Here is a 23,727-nt window from a genome sequence, read left to right as displayed (position 1 = left end):
TGATGCATTTTGCTTCTGTAGACACACTACATAGGAAGCCAAATTTTAATCAAATGTTTACTTGCTGAACAAATGAAATGATTCTGATTTTTTAGAGCACCAGCTAAGATAACCATATTTCTACAGTCAGACTATCATCATCAGTTCAGTTCAGTTCAGTTGCTCAGTCTTGTCCGACTCTTTGCGACCCCATGAATTGCAGTGTACCAGGCCTCCCTGTCCATCACCAACTCCCGCAGTTCACCCAAACTCATGTCTGTCGAGTTGGTGATGTCATCAAGCCATCTCATCCTCTGTCATACCCTTCTCCTCCTGCCCCCAATCCCTCCCAGCATCAGAGTCTTTTCCAATGAGTCAACTCTTCGCATGAGGTGGCCAAAGTACTGGAGTTTCAGCTTTAGCATAAGTCCTTCCAATGAACACCCAGGACTGATCTCCTTCAGAATGGACTGGTTGCATCTCCTTGCAGTCCAAGGGACTCTCAAGAGTCTTCTCTAACACCACACTTCAAAAGCATCAATTCTTCGGCACTCAGCTTTCTTCACGGTCCAACTCTCCCATCCATACATGACTACTGGAAAAACCATAGCCTTGACTAGACAGACTTTGTTGGCAAAGTAATGTCTCTGCTTTTAAATATGCTTTCTAGGGTGGTCATAACTTTCCTTCCAAGGGGTAAGCATCTTTTAATTTCATGGCTGCAGTCACCATCTGCAGTGATTTTGGAGCCCCCAAAAATAAAGTCTGCCACTGTTTCCACTGTCTCCCCATCTATCATACCTGCCCTTATTTCTGGACCTGTTATATCCTAGAACCTCAGTACCAAGCCAGTAGAGGAGCATATAATGACACCTTTTGACACTTTAATCACTCTTTTTGATGTGTCCAGTACTGATAAACCTACATTCTTACATATAAGATACTTTATTTTTTTTACTCCAGGTACTTACATTTCCTCTAATAAAGTTGTTTCCAACTTCTCAAAATATAAAATAAAAACTCCAGTATAAGAACAAAATTGTATTTCTCTTCCTGGAAATACAAAGATAATAAAAAATAAGTAAAACAACTATCTTTAATGCTTTGCTGATCCAACATTGTCTTGCCTTGAAGGAATGGCTATTTACAGTGTATCTTTAAGTATTAAGTTCAATAGCAGTTAAACATCACTGTGATTTGATTAACAAGGGACATTTCATTGATTGCCTAATGTTTGGCTTTATATCCTGTTTGCTACCTAGGCAGACATCTTCTTTAGTTTTATAAAGTGCCATTTTGCTGTTCGATATTTCTTGAAAACCACACAAAAGAAAGAAAGGGAAAAAGAAAAAACTTTACTAAAGCAAATGAGCCACCTCAAGAAACATTTTTGACAAAGTCCTTGAGTGTACAACCAGCCTCTTCTGTTTGCCCAGTTAAGCTACTTTATTTAAATGAGCTAATAAATTCTCTCAGGTCACTTGCAGATCACTCTGTTGTGTTCTGACAGCTCAGCTCAGCTAACCTGTTGATTTTTAGAGGGCAGTCTGATTCCCAAATCTTAAAGAAGAGTGCCATTAGCAGAGTAGACCATAAACTTTAACATTAGGCAGGTAAGGGTGAAAAATTGCCTCTGGCCCTGCCTCTCTTGTGTTACCTTGAGCAAGTTACTTCTTTGAGCATAAAATTTCTCATCTGTAGTTTGGGGCTGAAAATAGCTCCTTAAAAAGGATTTGTGAGGTTTACACACAATGTGTATCAAACATTTCACATATGTTCTTGGCACCCACCAAGTATTTGATAAGAGTGTTATTACTAGAAATAAATAGTATTGTTCCTGCCATTTTAAAGAGAAGGAAACTGAGTCTTACCAGGAAATGATAAAGTTGGGCTGCAGTTCTGTGTTCTTTCTACTATACCACTCAGCTTTTTGTTCATATTCTGAGTAGTTGTCCCCAGAAGGCTTCAACACAATTCAGCAAAACACAGTTCTTTGGTAGTCTGTTTCTCAGCAATTTGGTTTAGTAAGAGTGTGAAATCTGGCTCCTGCCTTTCTGTCTTGCTTAACAATGCAACTCCCTCAGCCTCTCTCAGCCTCCTCACTCACCTATAAAGGAGAAGATAACAGTGTCATAGGATTGTGGTGAAAACTCGGTATTTGATGTCCTTGAACAGAGTACCTGGAGCATGTAGTTTGCTTTCAGTCTATTATTATTAGCCACACAGAAGTACCTTTTGTGAAGCTGCCCTATTAATCAGAAACTATTTTTAAAGAATACCCAATAGTTTATTTTAATAAAGCTCCTATTAACATTTCATCATTTTTTAACCCAATTTTAATTTAAATTAATAGTTAATTAAAATAAGCAATTATTATGAATGAAAAAAATTTCAGACATCGTAATCATGAGTTTTGCTTAAGAGTATAAATAATTATTGTGTAGCTATTTCTGTGTTCCTGAGTATCATGACAGTATTTCCTAAACCATAGTTAAGGAGACTTAATTTGAAACATGAGTTGTTCATGGAAAAAAAATCAGAAATTGTGATTTTCCCAGAAATTTGTAGTGATGTGTCATCCTATCTGTGGGGAAACAGCGTCTGATAATGTAACAACAGGAAGTTTAGGGAGAGACATCAAATACTGAGGCCACGCTTAAGCAAAGTTGAGTTTTCTTTTATTTTTCAGATTATAAACATTAATAGTATGGTGATCTCTTAATGACTCTTTCACTTAATAGTCTGGTAAGAAAATGTATTATTTTCTTCTTAGGTGGAAAACTATGCAAACCATGTCTGTGACTTACCAGAGGAAAAAGAAGCATTTTCTCATAGTTATGAAAAGGAAAACAAACAGCCTAGACATGAGTTTAAAGAGCTCCAACTCAAACCAGGTAATTTTTCCTTTTGTTAAAAAATGTAAATTTTTTCTTTAATAAGTAGAGTTTGACAATTATAGAAAATTTGGAAAATGTATAAAAATAGAAAGAAGGAAAAAAATTACTACATACCCTCCACCTCAAGAAAAGTATTTGTAATGCTTCAGGTTTATTTTCTGCCTCTCTCTTTAAGGTATGTATTCTGAAATATTCTGAAATGTGTGTGAGAGAGTGCAGGATGCTTATTTTCTTTAATGTCAGTTACACCACTTACTGCACTAGGTCATCATGACCTGTGTCAGCTCTTCCGGGGCAGAGGTCACGTCCTAGTCTCCCTGGTTCCTGTGTTCTCGACACCTCCAACCTTGTAAAGTACCTAGCATGTTAAGGGCTCAGGAAATGTTTATTAAGTACTCCAAAGCTACAAAGGAAGATACAGACAGGACCCCTTTAAAATATTGTATTTTTTTTTAACTCCATAAGTTAGCTTTTATTATGATAGTCAGTGTTTATTTAGATTTCATTTCAGTTCAGTCACTGAGTCGTGTCCTATTCTTTGTGACCCCATGGACTGCAGCATGCCATGGGGTCATTTTACGCCAGTAAATATTTATATTTACCACACATTTATTATTTTCTTTGCTTAGCATTTTTCTTTCATTTCAGATATCCTATTTGGAATCATTTCCCAGTTTTTCATTTTAGAACTTTCTTTCACAAGGGTCCATGATGGACAGTTTTCTGTATTTTAAATCTCAGGTGCAGAGTGAATTGAGCTAATCGTAAGATGTAATTCATTTGTACTTTACTCTAGTTTCAATTTTTCTCCCCTTTTTTGTTTTCCATTGGATAACTTAGTTTTATTCTGCTGGCTCAAAAGCTTGCATTCTAGTTGTGTTCATATTCTGATTGCATTTTAGGAATTTTAAGTTTTTCCTGGCATTTTTAGTTTTTCTCAGCTGCAAGGTTGTTAAAGGCTCTAATCTGCCTTGCTGTAAGAAGCAAAAGCTCCTCTGTGGCCTGTTACTAGCATAAATTAATTAGCTCATGAAGGATTGGGAAATAGGGGAGTAATGTCACTACCGTGGGAGTTATATGTGGAAGTTCACGTATCATTTTCCCCAGCATATTAATGATTTGTATTCCCCCAGGATATTAATGATTTGGGTTCACCAACAAGCCATGTAGTTTATACCTAAAGCCTATTCATCCCACTTTGCTCTTCTGGGCTCTTTGGCCACATATTTTGCCTTGAAAGTGCTTATTGCAAAGATATTCCTAATCCTTTGCATTTTGCCTTTATTTTACCCTGCAGGCTCAGCTCTTTCTTTATCTCATCTTTACAGCAAACCTGATTTTTAAAAAGAAGACAGAGTCCTATATTTGCTCTGTATATGTATATGTGTGCTCAGTTGTAGTCTGACTCTTTGCTATTCTACAGACTGCAGCTGTCGGGCTCCTCTATCCATGAAATTTTCCAGGCAAGAATACTGAAGTGGGAAGCCATTTCCTACTCTAGGGGATCTTCCCAACCCAGGGGTAGAACCCATGACTCCTGCATTGGCAGGCGGATTCTTTACCACTAGTGCCCCCTGGGAATTCCCTATACTTGTTGTGTGGTTCAGTTGTTCAGTCATGTCCAACTCTTTACTACCCCATGGACTGCAGCCCGCCAGACTTCCCTGTCCTTCAGTGTCTCCTGGAGTTTGCTCAAACTCATAGCCACTGAGTCAATGATGCCATCCAACCATTTCATCCTCTGTCACCCTCTTCTCCTCCTGCCTTCAGTCTTTCCTAGCATCAGGGTCTTTTCCACTGAATTGACTCTTCACATCAAGTGGCTAAAGCATTGGAACTTCAGCTTCAGCATCAGTCCTTCCAATGAATATTCAGGATTGATTTCCTTTAGGATTGACTGGTTTGATCTTCTTGCTGTCCAAGGGACTCTCAAGAGTCTTCTCTGGCACCACAGTTCAAAAAAATCAGTTCTTTGGCACTCAGCCTTGTTTATGATCCAACTTTCACATCTGTACATGACTACTAGAAAAACCATAGTTTTGGCTATGCCCTTGTTGACAAAGTGATGTGTCTGCTTTTTAATATAATGTCTAGGTTTGTCATAGTTTTTCTTCCAAGGAGCAAGCGCCTTATAATTTCATGGCTACAATCACCGTCTGCAGTGATTTTGCAGCCCAGGAAAATAAAGTCTGCCACTGTTTCCCCATCAATCTGCTATGAAGTGATGGGACCAGGTGCCATGATCTTAGTATTTTGAATATTGAGTTTTAAGCCAGCTTTTTCACTCTCCTCTCTCACCTTCATCAAGAGGCTCTTTAGTTCCTCTTTACTTTTGCCATTAGGGTGGTGTCATCTGCATATCTGAGATTATTGATATTTCTCCTGACAATCTTGATTCCAGGTTGTGCTTCATCCAGCCAAGCATTTCACATTATGTACTCTGCATATAAGTTAAATAAGCAGGGTGCCAATATACATCTTTGACGTACTCCTTTCCCAATTTGGAACCAGTCCATTGTTCTATGTCCAGTTCTAACTGTTGCTTCTTGACCTGCATACAGGTTTTTCAGAGACAGGTAAGGTGGTTTGGTATTCCCATCTGTTTAAGAACTTTCCACAGTTTGTCATGATCCACCAAGTCAGAGGCTTTAGCATAGTCAATGAAGCAGAAGTAGATGTTTTTCTGGAATTCTCTTGCTTTTTCTATGATCCAACAGATGTTGGCAATTTGATCTCTGGTTCCTCTGCCTTTCCTCAATCCAGATTGTACATCTGGGAGTTCTTGGTTCATGTACTGTTGAAGCCTAGCTTGAAGGATTTTGAGCATTACCTTGCTAGCATGTGAAATGAGTGCAATTTTGCAGTAGTTTGAACATTCTTTGACATTGCCTTTCTTTGGGATTGGAATGAAAACTGACCTTTTCCATTCCTTTGACCACTGCTGAGTTTTCCAAATTTGCTGGCATATTGAGTGCAACACCCTAACAGCATCATTTTTTAGGATTGGAAACAGCTCGTTTGGCATTCTATCACCACCACTAGCTTTGTCTGTAGTAGTGCTTCCTAAGGCCCACTTGACTTCAGATTCCAGAATGTCTGGCTCTAGGTGAGTGATCACACCATCGTGGTTATCGGGTCATTAAGACCTTTGTATAGTTCTTTTGTGTATTCTTGCCACCTCCTCTTAATATCTTCTGTTTCTGTTAAGTCCATACCATTTTTGTCCTTTATTGTACCTATGTTTGCATGAAATGTTCCCTAGGTATCTCTAGTTTTCTTGAAGAGGTCTCTAATCTTTCCCATTCTATTTTCCTCTATTTCTTTACATTGTTTACTTATATTTGCTATAGTATTCCCTTAATTTTTTTAGGAATTTGACACATCTCTTTAATGAACCAATATAATTAGGATTCTCAGTGTTTTTTTATAGCATTAATTATGCAATGATAAAAGTTTTGAGTGCTCCAAGCCAACATTTTTCCATAAGCTACATTATTTTTAGTGAGCATTTTTGTGAAATACAGATCTGCTTGTTTATTTTAGGAACACATATGTCAATCACATCAGAAATGCATCTGTGATTAAAGGATGTCTTTTGAAGGTGGAGCAAACATGATTTGATAATGGGTTTTTTGGAACCCTATACCAAGGTCTTCCCTTGGGGTTTCCCTTGTAGCTCAGTTGGTAAAGAATGTGCCTGCAATGCAGGAGACCTGGGTTCAATCCCTGGGTTGGGAAGATCCCCTGGAGAAGGAAATGGCAACCCACTCCAGTATTCTTGCCTGGAGAATTCCCATGAACAGAGAAGCCTGACAGGCAACTAAGCACAGCACAGCACATACCAAGGTCACAGATTTCATGTTGGGTGGGAGAAAAAGAGAGAAATTACTGGTGACCCCAAGCTCTTTGGCCTGAGCAGTTGGAATACTAGAGATCCTAACTACTCAGATGGGGTAGATGTGGGTGGTCCTATTTAGGGAAGACAGTAGAGAGTTTGCTCTTGGACATCTGCATTTGGATGTGAATATTAAACATCTGAGTGGAAAAGTCAAACAGGCAATTTTGTTTATGTCTGGAATGCATTATGAACTAGAGATGTAAATTTGGGAGTCATCAGATATAGCAGATACTTAAAGCCTTAGGATGGTAGGAGATACCCTAGGGAGTAAAAAGAAGAAGTTTCAGAGCTGGGCCCTGGTGTGTTCCAGTGTTCAGAGGTTAGAAAGGTAAGAAGTCAGCAAAGGAGTCTGAGAAGGAGTGGCATGAAAGCTAAGAGGAAACTAGCAGAGTGTGGTACCCAAGGAGAGAAATGAGGAAGGTATTTTCAGAAAAGGAAATGAGCAATTGGGCCAAATACCATTAATAGGATATATGGAATGAGGACAGGAGATTGACCACTGGATATGGACACATGGAGCTCACTGTGATTTTGAAGAGAGCTGTTTCTGTGGAGCAGTGGATACAAAAGCCAATGAGTGAATTCAGGAAAGAATGGTAGGAGAGGGAGGGGACATGGCTATGGTTGATCCTTTCTTGAAGTTGTACAGCAAAGAGGAATGAAGAAATGGTGGAGGAGCTGGAGGGCGACATGAGTGTGAAGCAAAGTTTTTGTGGTTTTCATCACTTTTTTTTTTTTAACTTTCTGTTTTTTAATTTTTCAGCCATGCTATGTGCAGCATGCAGGATCTCTGTTTCCCACCCAGGGATCGAACCCACGCCCCCTGCATGGAAGCATGGAGTCCTAACCACTGGACCATTAGGGACGTCCCTATCACTGCTGTTTTTAATGGGAGATATTATACCATGTCTCTAAGATGAAAGCTCCATGAGACAGCAGAGATAAGAGTCAACCTCAGGAGCTTGTTTTTTTGAGAGGAGAAGGAATGAGATCCAGTGCACAAGGGGAGGGGCTGGCCTTAGGAACAAGGGTGGCTTGTTTAATCTCACAAGAAGGAAGAGTACCAGAGAGCTGGCAGATTTGTTAAGGGGAGCTCGTGGAAGTTCTTTTCAGAGTACTTCTCTTTTCTCAGTGAAATAAGAAGTCAGTTATTCAGCTGAGAGTGAGGATGGTAAGGAGGTATTAGAGATTTGATGAGAGAGAAAGATGAAATAATTGTCTAGGTCTCTAAAAAATGAGAGAGAAAGACAAGCAGGGGAATGCAGGAGGATTGCTGAGCAGCAGTAGGGGCCCACTCGAGGTTGGTTGATAGTCGTGAGTCTGAAATGAAACCAATCAGCACTGTCTGTGTAGTTTTCTTTACCTACATTCAGCTTCTGGAGTGCACTGGTGAAGTGTTGGCCTTAAACAAGTTGAAGTTTTGTCACCAAGTATAATGGAAGGAAAGGAGGCAAGAGAATTGTGAATATTTTCAGGGGAGTGATTGTAATGATGGGCTGTAGAATCTAAGCTGGGTAAGAGAAGAAATGAGAATAGGGATGGAATAAGGAACGCTGAAAAGTCTTCATAGTCAATGGATGCTGGTTTCCAGTATGGTCAAAAATTGTTGAAATTGAGCTCCTAGTACAAAGGGTTGGGAGGGATGACTGGAGGATAGAATGTTTGAAACTGAGGCTAGGGAGAGGCTATAGAAACTATACAGGCTAATGTCAGGGTCTAGGGTATTACTACGGAGTAGGTGACTGAGATGGGATAGAGGACTAGATTTCTGGAAGTTAGCTGGTAAAGGAACTGAAAGGACAGGCTCCTGGAATATAATCATTTACCTGAAAATTGAAATCATCAAAAATTTTGGCAGGATTAGCTGAGTGACTGTGGACAAGTTTCTTAGTGCCTGAGCCCTCATCTCTTAAAAGTGATAATATGACTCCTACCTCACTGGATTAAATAAGATAAATTTATCTCAAATGCTTAGTATAATACCTGCCACATTAGCAAACACTAGCTGAAACAACAGTACACTTTAAAAGTTCAGTTCAGTTCAGTTCAGTCGCTCAGTCATGTCCGACTCTTTGCGACCCATGAACCACAGCACACCAGGCCTCCCTGTCCATCACCAACTCCCACAGTTCACCAAAACCCATGTCCATTGAGTCAGTGATGCCATCCAACCATTTCATCCTCTGTTGTCCCCTTCTCCTCCTGCCCTCAATCTTTGCCAGCATCAGGCTCTTTTCCAGTGAGTCAGCTCTTGGCATCAGGTGGCCAAAGTATTGGAGTTTGAGCTTCAACATCAGTCCTTCCAATGAACACCCAGGACTGATCTCCTTTAGGATGATGTAAGGACAATTTTAAACTTACACAGGTAGTAAGAATATCTAGAATACCAACCTAGACAGCATATTAAAAGGCAGAGATATTAGTAGTCACATAGGGATATGAGAGTTGGACTATAAAGAAAGCTGAGTGCCAAAGAATTGATGCTTTTGAATTATGGTGTTGGAGAAGACTCTTGAGAGTCCCTTGTACTGCAAGGAGATCCAACCAGTCAATCCTAAAGGAAATCAGTCCTGAATATTCTTTGGAAGGACTGATGCTGAAGCTGAAACTCTAATACTTTGGCCACCTGATACAAAGAACTGATTCATGAAGAAGACCCTGATGCTGGGAAAGATTGAAGGTAGGAGGAGAAGGGGACAACAGAGGATGAGATGGTTGGATGGTATCACCGACTCAATGGACATGAGTTTGAGCAAGCTCCGGGAGTTGGTGATGGACAGGGAAGCCTGGCCTGCTGCAGTCCATGGGGTCGCAAAGAGTCTGAAACAACTGAGCGACTGAACTGAATTGAAGAATATCTACTGCTTTTGAGAACCTTTTCCCACTACTTTTTAGTTATTTGCCTGCATTTCTTGTAACAGTATTGTTTCTGTTATTTGTTTCTAACAGAAATGCAAACAAAGGAGGTTGAAATGTATCAAGAAGGCTTGTCTACAGTGGCTCTGAGCAGCCCATGTGAACAGATCACACACTTAATCATGGAAAGAAGTATACTCTTGAGGAAACTGGAACTTGGGAACCCCAAGCCAGAACCACAAAGATGTCTGAGCCATAACCTGAAGAAAGACTTTCCCCAGGTATTCCAAAATTGACTACAGAATTGAATAAGAAGCAGGCTAGTTGAAAAATGCATGTGTTTATTTAACCTTTCATACATTAAAATATCAGGAAGCCAATTTTGATAGTGCTTAAGAATATAGACTTTAGGTTTGAATGGACCTGCTCTGCCCCTTCTGAGCAGTATGTCCTTGAATAACTTACTTAATTTTTGTGAGCCTCAGTGTCATAGTCTGTAAAATCTGGAAGCAACTCACCTACTCCACAAGATGATCATGAAAATGAAATGAAATTGCTTAATATATGTATAGCTCTAGAATGAAACCCCACATGTTAATTAGAATTATTGTTATTGAGAACCTCCTGTGTGCCAGGCTTTGTGCTAGTAGATGTAGGAACAAGGTCAAATTAAACATGATCTTGGACTTGAAAGGAAAGAAAATGAAAGAAATAAATGAAGCTAATGAAGGAAAGAAATAAACTAGTAGTTATAATTCAGTGTGGAAAGTTCTTTAGTAAACTGAGGCACAGAAGGCTAGGAGAACCTGGGGGAGAGGCTCAGTCAGGATGGATAGAAAAGGCTTCCAGAAGAGGTGGTATTGAGTAGCATTTTGAAAGCTGAGTAGGTGTGAGCTGGATGAAGAAGAAGGGAAAGGCATTTCTGGCAGAGGAGACAGTGTATAACACATACTGGTTCATGTGAGGCAATGCTGAGAAACGCACCCGGAGATATTTTCAGAAACCACTTCATGGTGAGACTCATATGCTAAGCTAGAGAGTTTGGACTCAGCACCCAGCAGTGTTCCTGGAGCATACTAGAGGCATAAAAATATTTCAAATTGATTAATAACTGACTGCTATAAAAGGTCTGGAGAGTCACTAAATGATTTTAAGAGAAGAGTGACATGCACACATGCACAGCATGATCTGATTCGTGTTTTAGAAAAATCACTCTGGCCATCGTGGAGAGATGGATTGGAAAGGGGCCAGATTGGAAGCTGGGGTTTCAGGAGATGTTAAATAATAATTAATTAAAGAATGAGAACCAAAAACAAGACTCAAAGTGTAAATGAAGAAGGGAAGATGAACTAAGGAGTTATGAAGGAGATGGAATCTATAAAACAAATTGAAGGTGAAGTCTTAGATGATTTTAAAGCTAAGATCATAGTTTACTTAGATCACTACTAAGTCATAGTTTTACAACTCATGGACAGAAAGAATTAAAATAGATACTATGAAGGATTTTGTTATTATAAAATGTAATTCATAACATTTCTGTCACATTCTGATTTATATTTTGTTTAAGCTAATGTTGTCATTTGCCTGAGCATAAAGTAATCAGTAGAGTCACTTTTTTGTAGAAATTGACAAGCTGATTCTAAAATGGATAAGGAAGGCAAAGGAACTAGAATAGCCCAAACAACTTTGAAAAAGAAGAACAAGTTGGAAGATACACTCTTCCCGCTTTCAAGACTTACCATAAAGCTGTAGTAATCAAGAATGTGTGGTATTGGTGTAAAGGTAGATATATAGATCAATGGAACAAAATAAAGACCCACACCTGTAGGGTAAATTGATTTTCAAAACAAATGGGAAGGTAATTTAATGGGGAAAAGATGTGCTTTTCCACAAACAGTGCTGGAACAATTGGATAGGCATATGCAAAAAACAAACAGAAAAAACTCCCTCAACTCTATTGAGTCCCCTTCCCCACTGGTAAAGGAGGGAATCCCTACCCTAAATACTATGAGATAGTCAAACACATGATACCCAGCTTTGGACAGAGATGTGGTTCATAGTTAATCACAAAGACTTACAGCCCAGTGGAGGACACTGCCTGTCAGGCAAGGCCACAGGGGGTTGTATTCAGGAACGGAGTGAACTCACAGGACCCGTGGGAGACAGAGTTTGTGGTAACAGTAGGAGAGGTGCCCCTTTGTTCCTGTGGGAGGATATGACTGGCTTGTTTAAAAAATTTCATGGGTTGGCAGCGGAATGACAGTCGTTAAATGGCTGAGGGCCAGGTAGACTATAGCTGTTCTGGCTGATAGGGGAATTAGCTGGGTAGGGAATCTTTCCTGTCAGATGGGGGTATATCTGGCAAAAGCAGGAGAATTCATGGATAGGCTTTTGGTGCACTGTGAGGTACAAGGGTGTGAAGGTAACACATGAAATTTAAGGCTTTATAATACCTTTATCCTATCCATATACAAGAATTAAGACGATTCATAGATCATGTAGGAGATAAAATCTACAGAAGAAAATTTTAGTGACCTTGGGTTTGGAAAGATTTTTATCAGACAGGAAGAGCACAGGGTATGAAATTGGATTTTATCAAAATTCAGAATGTCGCTCTTCAAAAGACAGAAATAAAAGAGGAAGGCCACAGACTGGGAGATAATTTTTTTTTAAAAATGTGTCCAACAAAATCTTTCTATCTAAATATATAAATAACTCTTATAACTCAATAATAATAACACATACAACCCAACTGAAAAATGGAAAAAAATTTAAAAGCAACTGCACCAGAGAAGATATACAAATAGTAAATAAGCACATGAAATAATGCTTAAATTCATTTACTATTAGGAAAACACAAAAATCACAGTGAGTCACCACTATCTATTTATCAATATCAATGAATGCCCAGAATTAAAGACTAACCATATCAAGTATTGTTGACAATGTGAAGCAACTGTAATCCTCATATTCTACTGATGTGAATATAAAATGATACTACCACTTTGAAAATTACTTAACATTGCCTTAAAAAATTAAACATGCAACTGTTACATTCCACTTCTAGGAATATACCAAGAGAAATGAAAGCATGTGGCCGTGTAAAGACTTACACATGTCACAGCAGCCTTCATTGTATAATCAACTCAAATGTTCATCAGCAGGTAAATGTATAGACCTATAGAATGGAATATTACTTTATAATAAAAAAGAAAAAATACAAAACAGATATATCTCAATTATCTGAGTGAAATAAGCCAGACCAAAAAGAGTACATAGTCTATGGTTCCATTTGTTTAAAGCAGTAGGAAATGCAAACTGGTATATAATAACAGAAACACATCAGTGTTTGTCTGAGGACAGTGTTGGGAAAGAATAAATTTAAGGAAGCATATGAAACTTTTGCCTGTGGCGGATATTTTCATTATCTTGATTGTGGTGTTGGTTTCATGAATGTATACATGTAACAAAAAATTGTACACTGTAAATATGTTCAGTTTGTTGTATATTGATTATACCTTTAAAAAACTTAAAAAAATTTTTTTTGCAAAGATCTTATTATTATGAACTGTAGCCTGTAAAAATTTCATTGCTTCCCTAGTTATATTTTACATACACTAATGTTGGAGAAGGAAATGGCAACCCACTCCAGTACTCTTGCCTGGAAAATCCCATGGATGGAGGAGCCTGGTAGGCTACAGTTCATGGGATCACAAAGAGTTGGACACGACTGAGTGACTTCACTTTCAATGTTGAACTAACCTGTGCATAAAGTAGATGAGAGAATCATACCTACCAAAATGGGACCACATATGATGACTTGAAACCCCGAGAACTTTTGCAAGGCCTGATCTACATATGAACTACATTTTATTTAACATTAGTTTTTATTTTTTTATTGGCTTTTTAACTTAATATAGGCACATAGTAAAAAAGGATTCAAGCACTATAAAATAGAATGAAAAATGAGTTATCTTCTCACCTCAAATCCTCAGTTCCATACTGCTAAGCAACCACTGCCAACAATTTTTTAATCTATCTTTCCAAAAAAATTTCCATTCTCTTAAAATTCAAATTATATTCCATTATGCCTATTGTTTTCAGTTTCTGTAATAGCATGTAGAGATTTTCCTTTGTCTTTTTGATAACATATATCCTTTAAATGGCTTGAAGCTCAACATTCAGAAAACTAAGATCATGGCATCTGGTCCCATCACTTCATGGGAAATAGATGGAGAAACAGTGGAAACAGTGTCAGACTTTGTTTTTTTGGGCTCCAAAATCACTGCAGATGGTGATTGCAGCCATGAAATTAAAAGTTGCTTACTCCTTGGAAGGAAAGTTATGACCAACCTAGATGGCATATTCAAAAGCAGAGACATTACTTTGCCAACAAAGGCCTGTCTCATCAAGGCTATGGTTTTTCCAGTGGTCACGTATGGATGGGAGAGTTGGACTGTGAACAAAGCTGAGCGCCGAAGAATTGATGCTTTTGAACTGTGGTGTTGGAGAAGACTCTTGAGAGTCCCTTGGACTGCAAGGAGATCCAACCAGTCCATCCTAAAGGAGATCAGTCCTGGGTGTTCTTTGGAAGGACTGATGCTAAAGCTGAAACTCCAGTACTTTGGCCACCTCATGCGAAGAGTTGACTCACTGGATAAGACTCTGATGCTGGGAGGGATTGGGGACAGGAGGAGAAGGGGACAACAAAGGATGAGATGGCTATATGGGATCACTGACTTGCTGGACATGAGTTTGAGTGAACTCCGTGAGTTGGTGATGGATAGGGAGGCCTGGCGTGCTGCAATTCATGGGGTTGCAGAGTCGGACATGAATGAGCGACTGAACTGAACTGAACTGATCCTTTAAATGGATGTATCAGAATTTGTTTAACCACTTTATTGTTGCATGGGGCAGAGGACCAAGAGATGACTTTTAATGCCAGGAATAATCAAAGTTTTTTTTTTTAAATATTTTACTGTGGAATATGACAGAATATGTGCAGAAAAAAGATAACACTTTAAAAATACATTTTGACAAATAGTTACTGAATAAACACCTATGTAACCACTGGTCCTGTTAGGAATACAACATTGCCAACTGCCTCAGTTCAGTTCAGTTTAGTCGCTCAGTCGTGTCCGACTCTTTGCGACCCCATGAATCGCAGCATGCCAGGCCTCCCTGTCCATTACCAACTCCCGCAGTTCACCAAAACTCATGTCCATTGAGTCGGTGATGCCATCCAACCACCTTATCCTCAATCGTCCCCTTCTCCTCCTGCCCCCAATCCCTCCCAGCATCAGTGTCTTTTCCAATGAGTCAACTCTTCTCATGAGGTGGCCAAAGTATTGGAGTTTCATCTTTAGCATCAGTCCTTCCAAAGAACACCCAGGACTGATCTCCTTTAGGATGGACTGGTTGGATCTCCTTGCAGTCCAAGGGACTCTCAAGAGTCTTCTCCAACACCACAGTTCAAAAGCATCAATTCTTCGGCACTCAGCTTTCCTCACAGTCCAACTCTCACATCCATACATGACCACTGGAAAAACCATAGCCTTGGCTATACGGACCTTTGTTAGCAAAGTAATATCTGCTTTTGAATATGCTGTCTAGGTTGGTCATAACTTTCCTTCCAAGGAGTAAGCGTCTTTTAATTTCATGGCTGCAATCACCATCTGCAGTGATCTTGGAGCCCAAAAAAAGAAAGTCTGACACTGTTTCCACTGTTTCTCCATGTATTTCCCATGAAGTGATGGGACCAGATGCCATGATCTTAGTTTTCTGAATGTTGAGCTTTAAGCCAACTTTTTCACTCTCCTCTTTCACTTTCATCAAGAGGCTTTTTAGTTCTTCTTCACTTTCTGCCATTGGAGAAGGTGATGGCACCCCACTCCAGTACTCTTGCCTGGAAAATCCCATGGACAGAGGAGCCTTGTAGGCTGTAGTCCATGGGGTCGCGAAGAGTCGGACACGACTGAGTGACTTCACTTTCACTTTTCACTTTCATGCATTGGAGAAGGAAATGGCAACCCACTCCAGTGTTCTTGCCTAGAGAATCCCAGGAGCCTAGTGGGCTGCTGTCTATGGAGTCACACAGAGTCGGACATGGCTGATGTGACTTAGCAGCAGCAGCACTTTCTGCCATAAGGGTGGTGTCATCTGCATATCTGAATATCTGGAAGTTCACGGTTCATGAATTGCTGGCCAACTGCCTAGAACCTTTCTTATCTGATCACAACCCCTTTCTCTCCACAAAGATGTGCATCCCTAAATAATATATATAGTAGTTTTGTCTATTTATAGTCAAAATACTATTTGTCTATTTTTGAATATTATATACAGGGAATCAACTTTGGGAAGTGCTTTTTGGGAAAACGTTATGTTTATATTATTTATTTTTAGTCAGCTTGTCATTGCTATATATTATTCCATCATGTGAATATACAGCATGAGACTATCCACTCTATGCTAATTTGGGTTATTTCCAATTTATTGTCTATTTTGAACATATTTTAATTTTATCAGTTATGCTGCTGTGAACATTCTTTTGTGTGTGCATTCATTTATATAGGGTATACAGCTAAGAGTAGATTTAGGAAATTATAGAGTATGTGGATCTTCAGCTTTACTAGATGATGTCAAACTTTCTTCTTAAAGTAGTGGTACCAGTTTATTCTGGCACTAGTACTGTATGAGAATGCCTTTGCTTCTCATCAACCCCTGATGTCTTCAGACTTTTAAATTTTTGCTAAACTACTGGGTGCATAATGATATCCCATATTGGTTTTAATTAGCATTTCCCTGATTACAAGTGAATTTAGTGTAATTATTTGCCACTTGAATTTCCTATTTTGTTAGTGTTTATTCAGGTCTCTTGTCCATTAAAAAATTGAGTTGTCTGTCTTGTTATTTACATGTATTGTCTATGTTCTGGTTTCAAGTCTTTTTATTGATTGTGTGTGTCACAAATGCTTTTTCCCTACTCTGTGACTTGTCCTTTTAATATTCTTAAAAGTGTCTTTTAATGAACAGAAGTTCTTAAATTTAAGATTGTTCAATTTATCAATCATCTGTTTTATAGTTAGTGTTTTTCTGTCCTGTTTAAAAAATTCTTTCCTTCTGGGGTTTTGATTTTTGGTTGCATTGACTCTATAAGTCTGTTGGAGAGGAATTGGCTATCGTAAAATACTGATGTTATCTGTGATCATAGACTCTCTCTCCATTTGCTTTTTAATGTATATAAGTAAAGTTTTATCACTTTTTTCACAAAATCTTGCACATTTTTTGTTACATTTATTGCTAGTTACTTCATATTTTTGGATGCTGTTAGTAGTGAATGCTGTATGTTTTTTGAGAATTTAATTTTCTAATTATCTATTGCTAGTATTAAAAGTATAATTATTTATATATATTGACTATATTTAGCAATATTGCTGAAATTTCCCATTCATTTTAATAATTTATTTGAAGATTTTGTACTTTTTCCCCCTTATAGTCATATCTGAGAATAATGATACTTCTGTTTCTTCCTTTCCCATCTTTATTCCTTTAAATTTCTTTACTTACTATACTGACTTGGATCTTTAGTATTATCTTGAATAGCAGAGATACTTGTCTTGTTAATAATATCAGAGAGAAAGTATTCAGCTATTCACTAGTATGATGTTTGATTAAGAGTTGCTGTTTTTTCAAAAAGTTGTCTGATTTTTGCAAAAGAGAGAGGTTAGATTTGTATTATTCATATTTTCTTTTACAGTTCTACAATTCCATCACAGTATTTTTTTAAAATAAGTCAGGAGTTTGAGGTATATTAGAAAAGAAAATAAGTTATGTGGACTGTAAATGTTTTAAATTTGTAAGATTCTATAAATAAACCTATATTCTGTAAAAAAAAAAAAAAGTTGCTTTTTTTTAAAGATAGACTTTATTGAGTTAAGAAAGTTCTCTTTTATTCCTGATTTGTTCAGAGCTTCTATTAGGAATTAATGTTGAGTTTAGAAAATGTTGAGTTTCTTCTATAGCTATTGAAATGATGAAGTCATTTAGAACTTTTACCTGTTAATGTGAGAATTTCATTGATTAAATTTTATAATGTTAAACCTATCTTGTATTCCTGGGATAAATCCAACTCCTTCATGATATGTTATCCTTTCTAAATGGTATAGATTCAGTTTGATAAACTTTGCTTTAAATTTTTGCATCTATGTTTATGAGTGAGGTGGCCCTGTGATTTTTCTTTTTGTGTTACCTTTGTCAGGTTTTAATATCAAGATCCATCTAGGCAGTGTTAGCCAGCCTATTTTTTCATTATTGCTTCTATAATGAGACTTTTTAAATAATTTTTTCTATCACTGTCCCATGAAATCTTGATGGTACTGATATAAAGTAATTCTATATATGCACCATAGACATCTGTACTTTGTACTTAAAAGGGTAAGATTTCCCCGCTTAGGAATCAGTCTGAACTCCCGTGGGGGCAGTATTATCTCACTGAGAATGCATGGTCTAGCCTCATAAAATTGACTGGATTGTGCTCCCTCTTTCTCTACTTGATTATATTTTTTAAAATTTAAATGACATTTTAAAACTTCCCTGGTGGTTCAGACGGTAAAGCATCTGCCTACAATGCGGGAGACCTGGGTTCGATCCCTGGGTTGGGAAGATCCTCTGGAGAAGGAAATGGCAACCCACTCCAGTACTCTTGCCTGGAAAATCCCATGGATGGAAGAGCCTGGTAGGCTACAGTCCGTGGGGTCACAAAGAGCTGGACATGACTGAGCAACTTCACCTTACCTCACCTTTTGTTCATGAAGCCAATTGATATAATATTCATTTACCTCATTTAGGAGAAACTTGAACAAACCCACCAGCCTCTGCAAAAGGAACATCAGAGACATCAAGAACCTGTGCATCAGTCTAAAAAAAGTCTGAATGAGGTAAGAAAAAATTTACTATCTTTTGCTTAATAATAATAGGTAATTACAAGTTAGCTTTTACCTCGGAAGTATTTTGTTTGAATACATTAAAATGTATAAATCCATGCTATAAAAGATATCAGTTGTGCATAAGAGTATTATGAACACATCATAGAAATTTGGGAAGAAAAAATAAATTATTTAACACAATAGCTGATTTTTATTGAATGTATCAAAATGTAAGCAATCAATATGTGTTATGTCCTTTGAAAAATCACCTTGGGACAGTACACACTTCTTTCCAAATATATTTGAAGCTTCTTTTTGCGGGGAGGTCCTTTAAAATGTGTTGCACATTATTTTAAGTATAAGTAATTCTCTTTGTGGAAATTATTTTTGATCTAGGGAAATGTTATTAAGAGTTAAATCTAGTGAATAAAGTATATAGAGAGAATTTAACAATGGGGAAAAACTCAAGATAAATATATGTGGATGAAACCATGGTATTATTTTCAATAGCAAAAATGGAAAACTACCAAAGTGTTGAAATGACTACATAAATTATGTTGCACTCACTGGAACATTATATAGCCTCTAAAAATTATCATTACAAAATCTATACAGCAATATAAAAAAACATTCCTCATATAATGTTAAATGAAAAAGTCAGACAGAAATGTGTACATAGATTGAGATTATGACTATGTTAAAAATGTATGTAAATGAAAAATCCTGCAAGGAACTACACCAGTAAGCTGAAGTAGTTTTGTTATGTGGATGGTATTAATGTTTGGTTGTTTTCTTACTTTTTAGGAAAATTTGTATAATGAAATTATAATCTTATATGAAATACATATCTTGGGGATCAAAAGCAAAATATAATTAAGATTGAATTTCTTACTTAGCTTTTAAAATGCTTTAAAAAGAGTTGTAGGAAAGGAGCTCTAAACATGAATTGAGCCCTAATTGTTCCAACTTTGAAATGAAATAAAATTTAATGTAAAGGCATTTTACAAGCTGTATTTAATTACCATATAAATGAGGACTATTTTCCCTCTTTTTTGCCAAAGATTATTTTTATGATTAAATTTCTAGTTTTTGAAATAATTATATAACCATAATCTCTTAAGTATTTTGGGTTCGAAGGTGAAATTGTATAAAAACAATAAAATATCACCAATTTTATATGGTTCAACCTAATAAAAGAAATGCACATAAATAATCTACTCTTCTTTGTTGGCTCTCAAACACTTATAGGGCAATATCCTGAGTATATTTACTTTTCAGTGTACTACTAACAGCAGTTTTATTTCAGTCCCATAATGAAGATCCAGAAAAAGATAAAACACCACAAAACTGCAGAGAGAGAGATTTGGAGGACGTAGCACGGCAGTTAGAGGTGGCCCACGAAGAGATCCGAAGGCTCACTGATGAACTGCGAGGGAAGGAGAAGGTACAGCGCAAACTCGGTAAGCTGTGCTGACGGTGAACGTCTCTGACCATGTGGTAAATGTAATGGTCCTGCTAAGGGTAAGACACAAGTACACTGAGAAAAAAGTCTAAGATAAACACATAAAAGTCTGATATATAGTCTCATTTTCTACAGTGTCCAGAAGTTTTTGTCGAAGCATATCATAACTACCAAGAGGTGAACAACTCCAGTACACCACCCAGTGCAAGAAATTTCCAGTGCTCCAGAAGCCCTGTCTCTTCTCCCTATGTCTACTTACTCTCTCCTCCCGCAAAGTCATGACTAGTCCTAACTTTTAAGGCTATTTCTGCGTTTTAACTGCAGGGAGTATACATTCTTTAGCTTGTTTCTTTTGTTCAGTATTATATTTGTGAGATTCATCCATATTGTTCCATGTAACAGTACTTTGTTCACTTTTGCTGTTTGTACTCTAGTGTTTCATTGAATAAACATACTCCACTTATTTTATTTATCCCTTCTACTGTTGATAGACATTTATGTTGTTTCCAGTTGGTCTCTTATGAACAGTGCTGCTCTAAGTATTCTTGTCTTTATCTATACATTTCTGATCATGATATACCTCAGTAGAATTATTAGATCAGATGGTTAAGGATTTGTTCTGTGTTGGTAAATTACTGCCATGTTGTCTTCCAAATAGTTGTACTAATTTAAGCTCTGCTCAGTTGTGTATGAGTTGTTAGTTACTTCACATTCTCTGTCAGTGCTTGGTATTGTCAGTCTTATTAATTTTACCTTTTCTGGTGAGTTATGTAGTAGTATTTAACTGTGGCTTTACTTAATATTTCCCTGACAGTTAACATTGTTGAAAATCCTTTCGTATGATTGTTGTTGTTGCTTACTTAGGTATCAATTCAGTTTGGTTCAATTGCTCAGTCATGTCCGATTCTTTGTGACCCCATGGACTGCAGCATGCCAGGCCTCCCTGTCCATCACCAACTCCCGGAGCCTACTCAAACTCATGTCCATTGAGTCGGTGATGCCATCCAACCATCTCATCCTCTGTCATCCCCTTCTCCTCCCACCTTCAATCTTTCCCAGCATTAGGGTCTTTTCCAATGAGTCAGTTCTTTGCATCAGAGTATTGGAGTTTCAACCTCAGCATCGGTCCTTCCTATGAGTATTCAGGACTGATTTCATTTAGAATGGACTGGTTGGATCTCCTTGCAGTCCAAGGGACTCTCAAGAGTCTTCTCCAACACCACAGTTCAGAAGCATCAATTCTTCGGCACTCAGCTTTCTTTATAGTCCAGCTCTCACATCCATACATGACTACTGGAAAAACCATACTTTGACTAGATGGACCTTTGTCGTCAAAGTAGTGTCTCTGCTTTTTAATACACACTGTTTAGGTTTGTCATAGTTTTTCTTCCAAGGAGCAAGTGTCTTTTAATTTCATGGCTGCAGTCACCATCTGCAGTGATTTTGGAGCCCAAGAAAATAATGTTTGTTACTGTTTCCATTGTTGCCCCAACTTCTTGCCATGAAGTGATGGGGCCACATACCATGATCTTTCTTTTTTGAATGTTGAGTTTTAAGCCAACTTTTTCACTCTCCTCTTTCACCTCCAACAAGAGGCTCTTTAGTTCCTCTTCGCTTTCTTCCATGAGGGTGGTATTATCTGCATATCTGAGGTTATTGATATTTCTCCCGGCAATCTTAATTCCAGCTTGTGCTTCATCCAGCCAGGCATTTCACATTATGTCCTCTGCATATAAGTTAAATAAGCAGAGTGCCAATATACGTCTTTGACATACTCCTTTCCCAATTCGGAACCAGTCCATTGTTCCATATTTTTAGTTTAGTTTAGTTCTAACTGTTGCTTCTTGACCTGCATACAGGTTTCTCAGAGGCAGGTAAGGTGGTTTGGTATTCCCAGCTGTTTAAGAATTTTCTGCATTTTAATGTGATCCACATAGTCAAAGGCTTTAGCATAGTCAATGAAGCAGAAGTAGATGTTTTCAGAAATTACCTTGCTTTTTCTGTGATCCAGCAGATGTTGGCAGTTTGATCTCTGGTTCCTCTGCCTTTCCTCAATCCAGCTTGAACATCTGGAAGTTCTCAGTTCATGTACTATTGAAGCCGAGCTTGGAGAATTTTGAGCATTACTTTGCTAGGATGTGATATGAGTGCAATTGTGTGGTAGTTTGAACATTCTATGGCATTGCCTTTCTTTGGAATTGGAATGAAAACTGACCTTTTCCAGTCCTATGGCCACTGCTGAGTTTTCCAAATTTGCTGGCATATTGAGTGCAGCACTTTCACAGCGTCATCTTTCAGGATTTGAAATAGCTCTGCTGGAATTCCATCACCTCCACTAGCTTTGTTTATAGTCATGCTTCCTAAGGCCCACTTGACTTCACATTCCAGGATGTCTGGCTCTAGGTGAGTGATCACACCATAGTGGTTATCTGGATCATGAAGATATTTTTTGTATAGTTCTTCTGTGTATTCTTGGCACCTCTTTTTAATATCTTCTGCTCTTGTTAGGTCCATAGCATTCTGTCCTTCATCGTGCCCATCTTTGCATGAAATGTTCCCTTGGTATCTCTAATTTCCTTGAAGAGGTCTGTAGTCTTTCCCATTCTATTGTTTTCCTGTATATCTTTGCATTGATCACTTAGGAAGGCTTTCTTATCTCTCCTTGCTATTGTTTGGAACTCTGCATTCAGATGGGTATGTCTTTCCTTTTCTCTCTTACCTTTCACTTCTCTTTTCTCAGCTATTTGTAAGGCCTCCTCAGACAACCATCTTGCCTTTTGGCTTTGCTTTTTCCTGGGGATGGTTTTGATCACCATCTCCTATACAATGTTACAAACCTCTGTCCATAGTTCTTCGGGCCCTCTATCTATCAGATATAATCCCTTGAATCTATTTGTCTCTTCCACTGTTTAATCATAAGGGATTTGATTTAGGTCATACCTGAATCGTCCAGTGGTTTTCCCTACTTTCTTCAATTTAAGTCTGAAATTTGCAATAAGGAGTTCATGATCTGAGCCACAGTCCCTGGTCTTGTTTTTGCTGACTGTATAGATTTTCTCCATCTTTGGCTGCAGTGAATAGAATCAGTCTGATTTCGGTATTGACCATCTGGTGATGTCCATGTATAGTCTCTCTTGTGTTGCTGGAAGAGGGTGTTTGGTTTGCTATGACCATTGCGTTCTCTTGGCAAAACTGTTAGCCTTTGCCCTGCTTTATTCTGTACTCCAAGGCCAAACTTGCCTGTTTTACTCCAGGTATCTCTTGACTTTCCACAGTAAACTGTGGAAAATTCTGAAAGAGATGGGAATACCAGACCACCTGACCTGCCTCTTGAGAAATCTGTATGCAGGTCAGGAAGCAACAGTTAGAACTGGACATGGAACAACAGACTGGTTCCAAATAGGAAAAGGAGTACATCAAGGCTGTATATTGTCACCCTGTTTATTTAACTTATATGCAGAGTACATCATGAGAAACGCTGGACTGGAAGAAGCACAAGCTGGAATCAAGATTGCCAGGAGAAATATCAATACCCTCAGATATGCAGATGACACCACCATTATGGCAGAAAGTGAAGAGGAACTAAACAGCCTCTTGATGAAGGTGAAAGTGGAGAGTGAAAAAGTTGGCTTAAAGCTCAACATTCAGAAAACGAAGATCATGGCATCTGGTTCCATCACTTCATGGGAAATAGATGGGGAAACAGTGGAA

At 38.1% G+C, this 23,727-nt stretch overlaps 1 protein-coding gene across 1 annotated transcript in view; it reads left to right on the top strand.

Moving 5' to 3' along the window:
* CCDC30 (coiled-coil domain containing 30) overlaps positions 1-23,727 on the top strand; it is a 146,391-nt gene that overhangs the window by 10,409 nt on the left and 112,255 nt on the right. The window contains 4 exon segments of the mRNA XM_010862665.1: positions 2,753-2,873; positions 9,724-9,911; positions 18,477-18,566; positions 19,861-20,014. Coding sequence (XP_010860967.1) covers positions 2,753-2,873; positions 9,724-9,911; positions 18,477-18,566; positions 19,861-20,014 — 553 coding nt within the window.

Source organism: Bison bison, unplaced genomic scaffold (genome assembly GCF_000754665.1).
Source record: "Bison bison bison isolate TAMUID 2011002044 unplaced genomic scaffold, Bison_UMD1.0 scf7180017864484, whole genome shotgun sequence".
NCBI lineage: Eukaryota > Metazoa > Chordata > Mammalia > Artiodactyla > Bovidae > Bison > Bison bison.
This window is presented reverse-complemented; position numbering and strand designations above follow the sequence as displayed.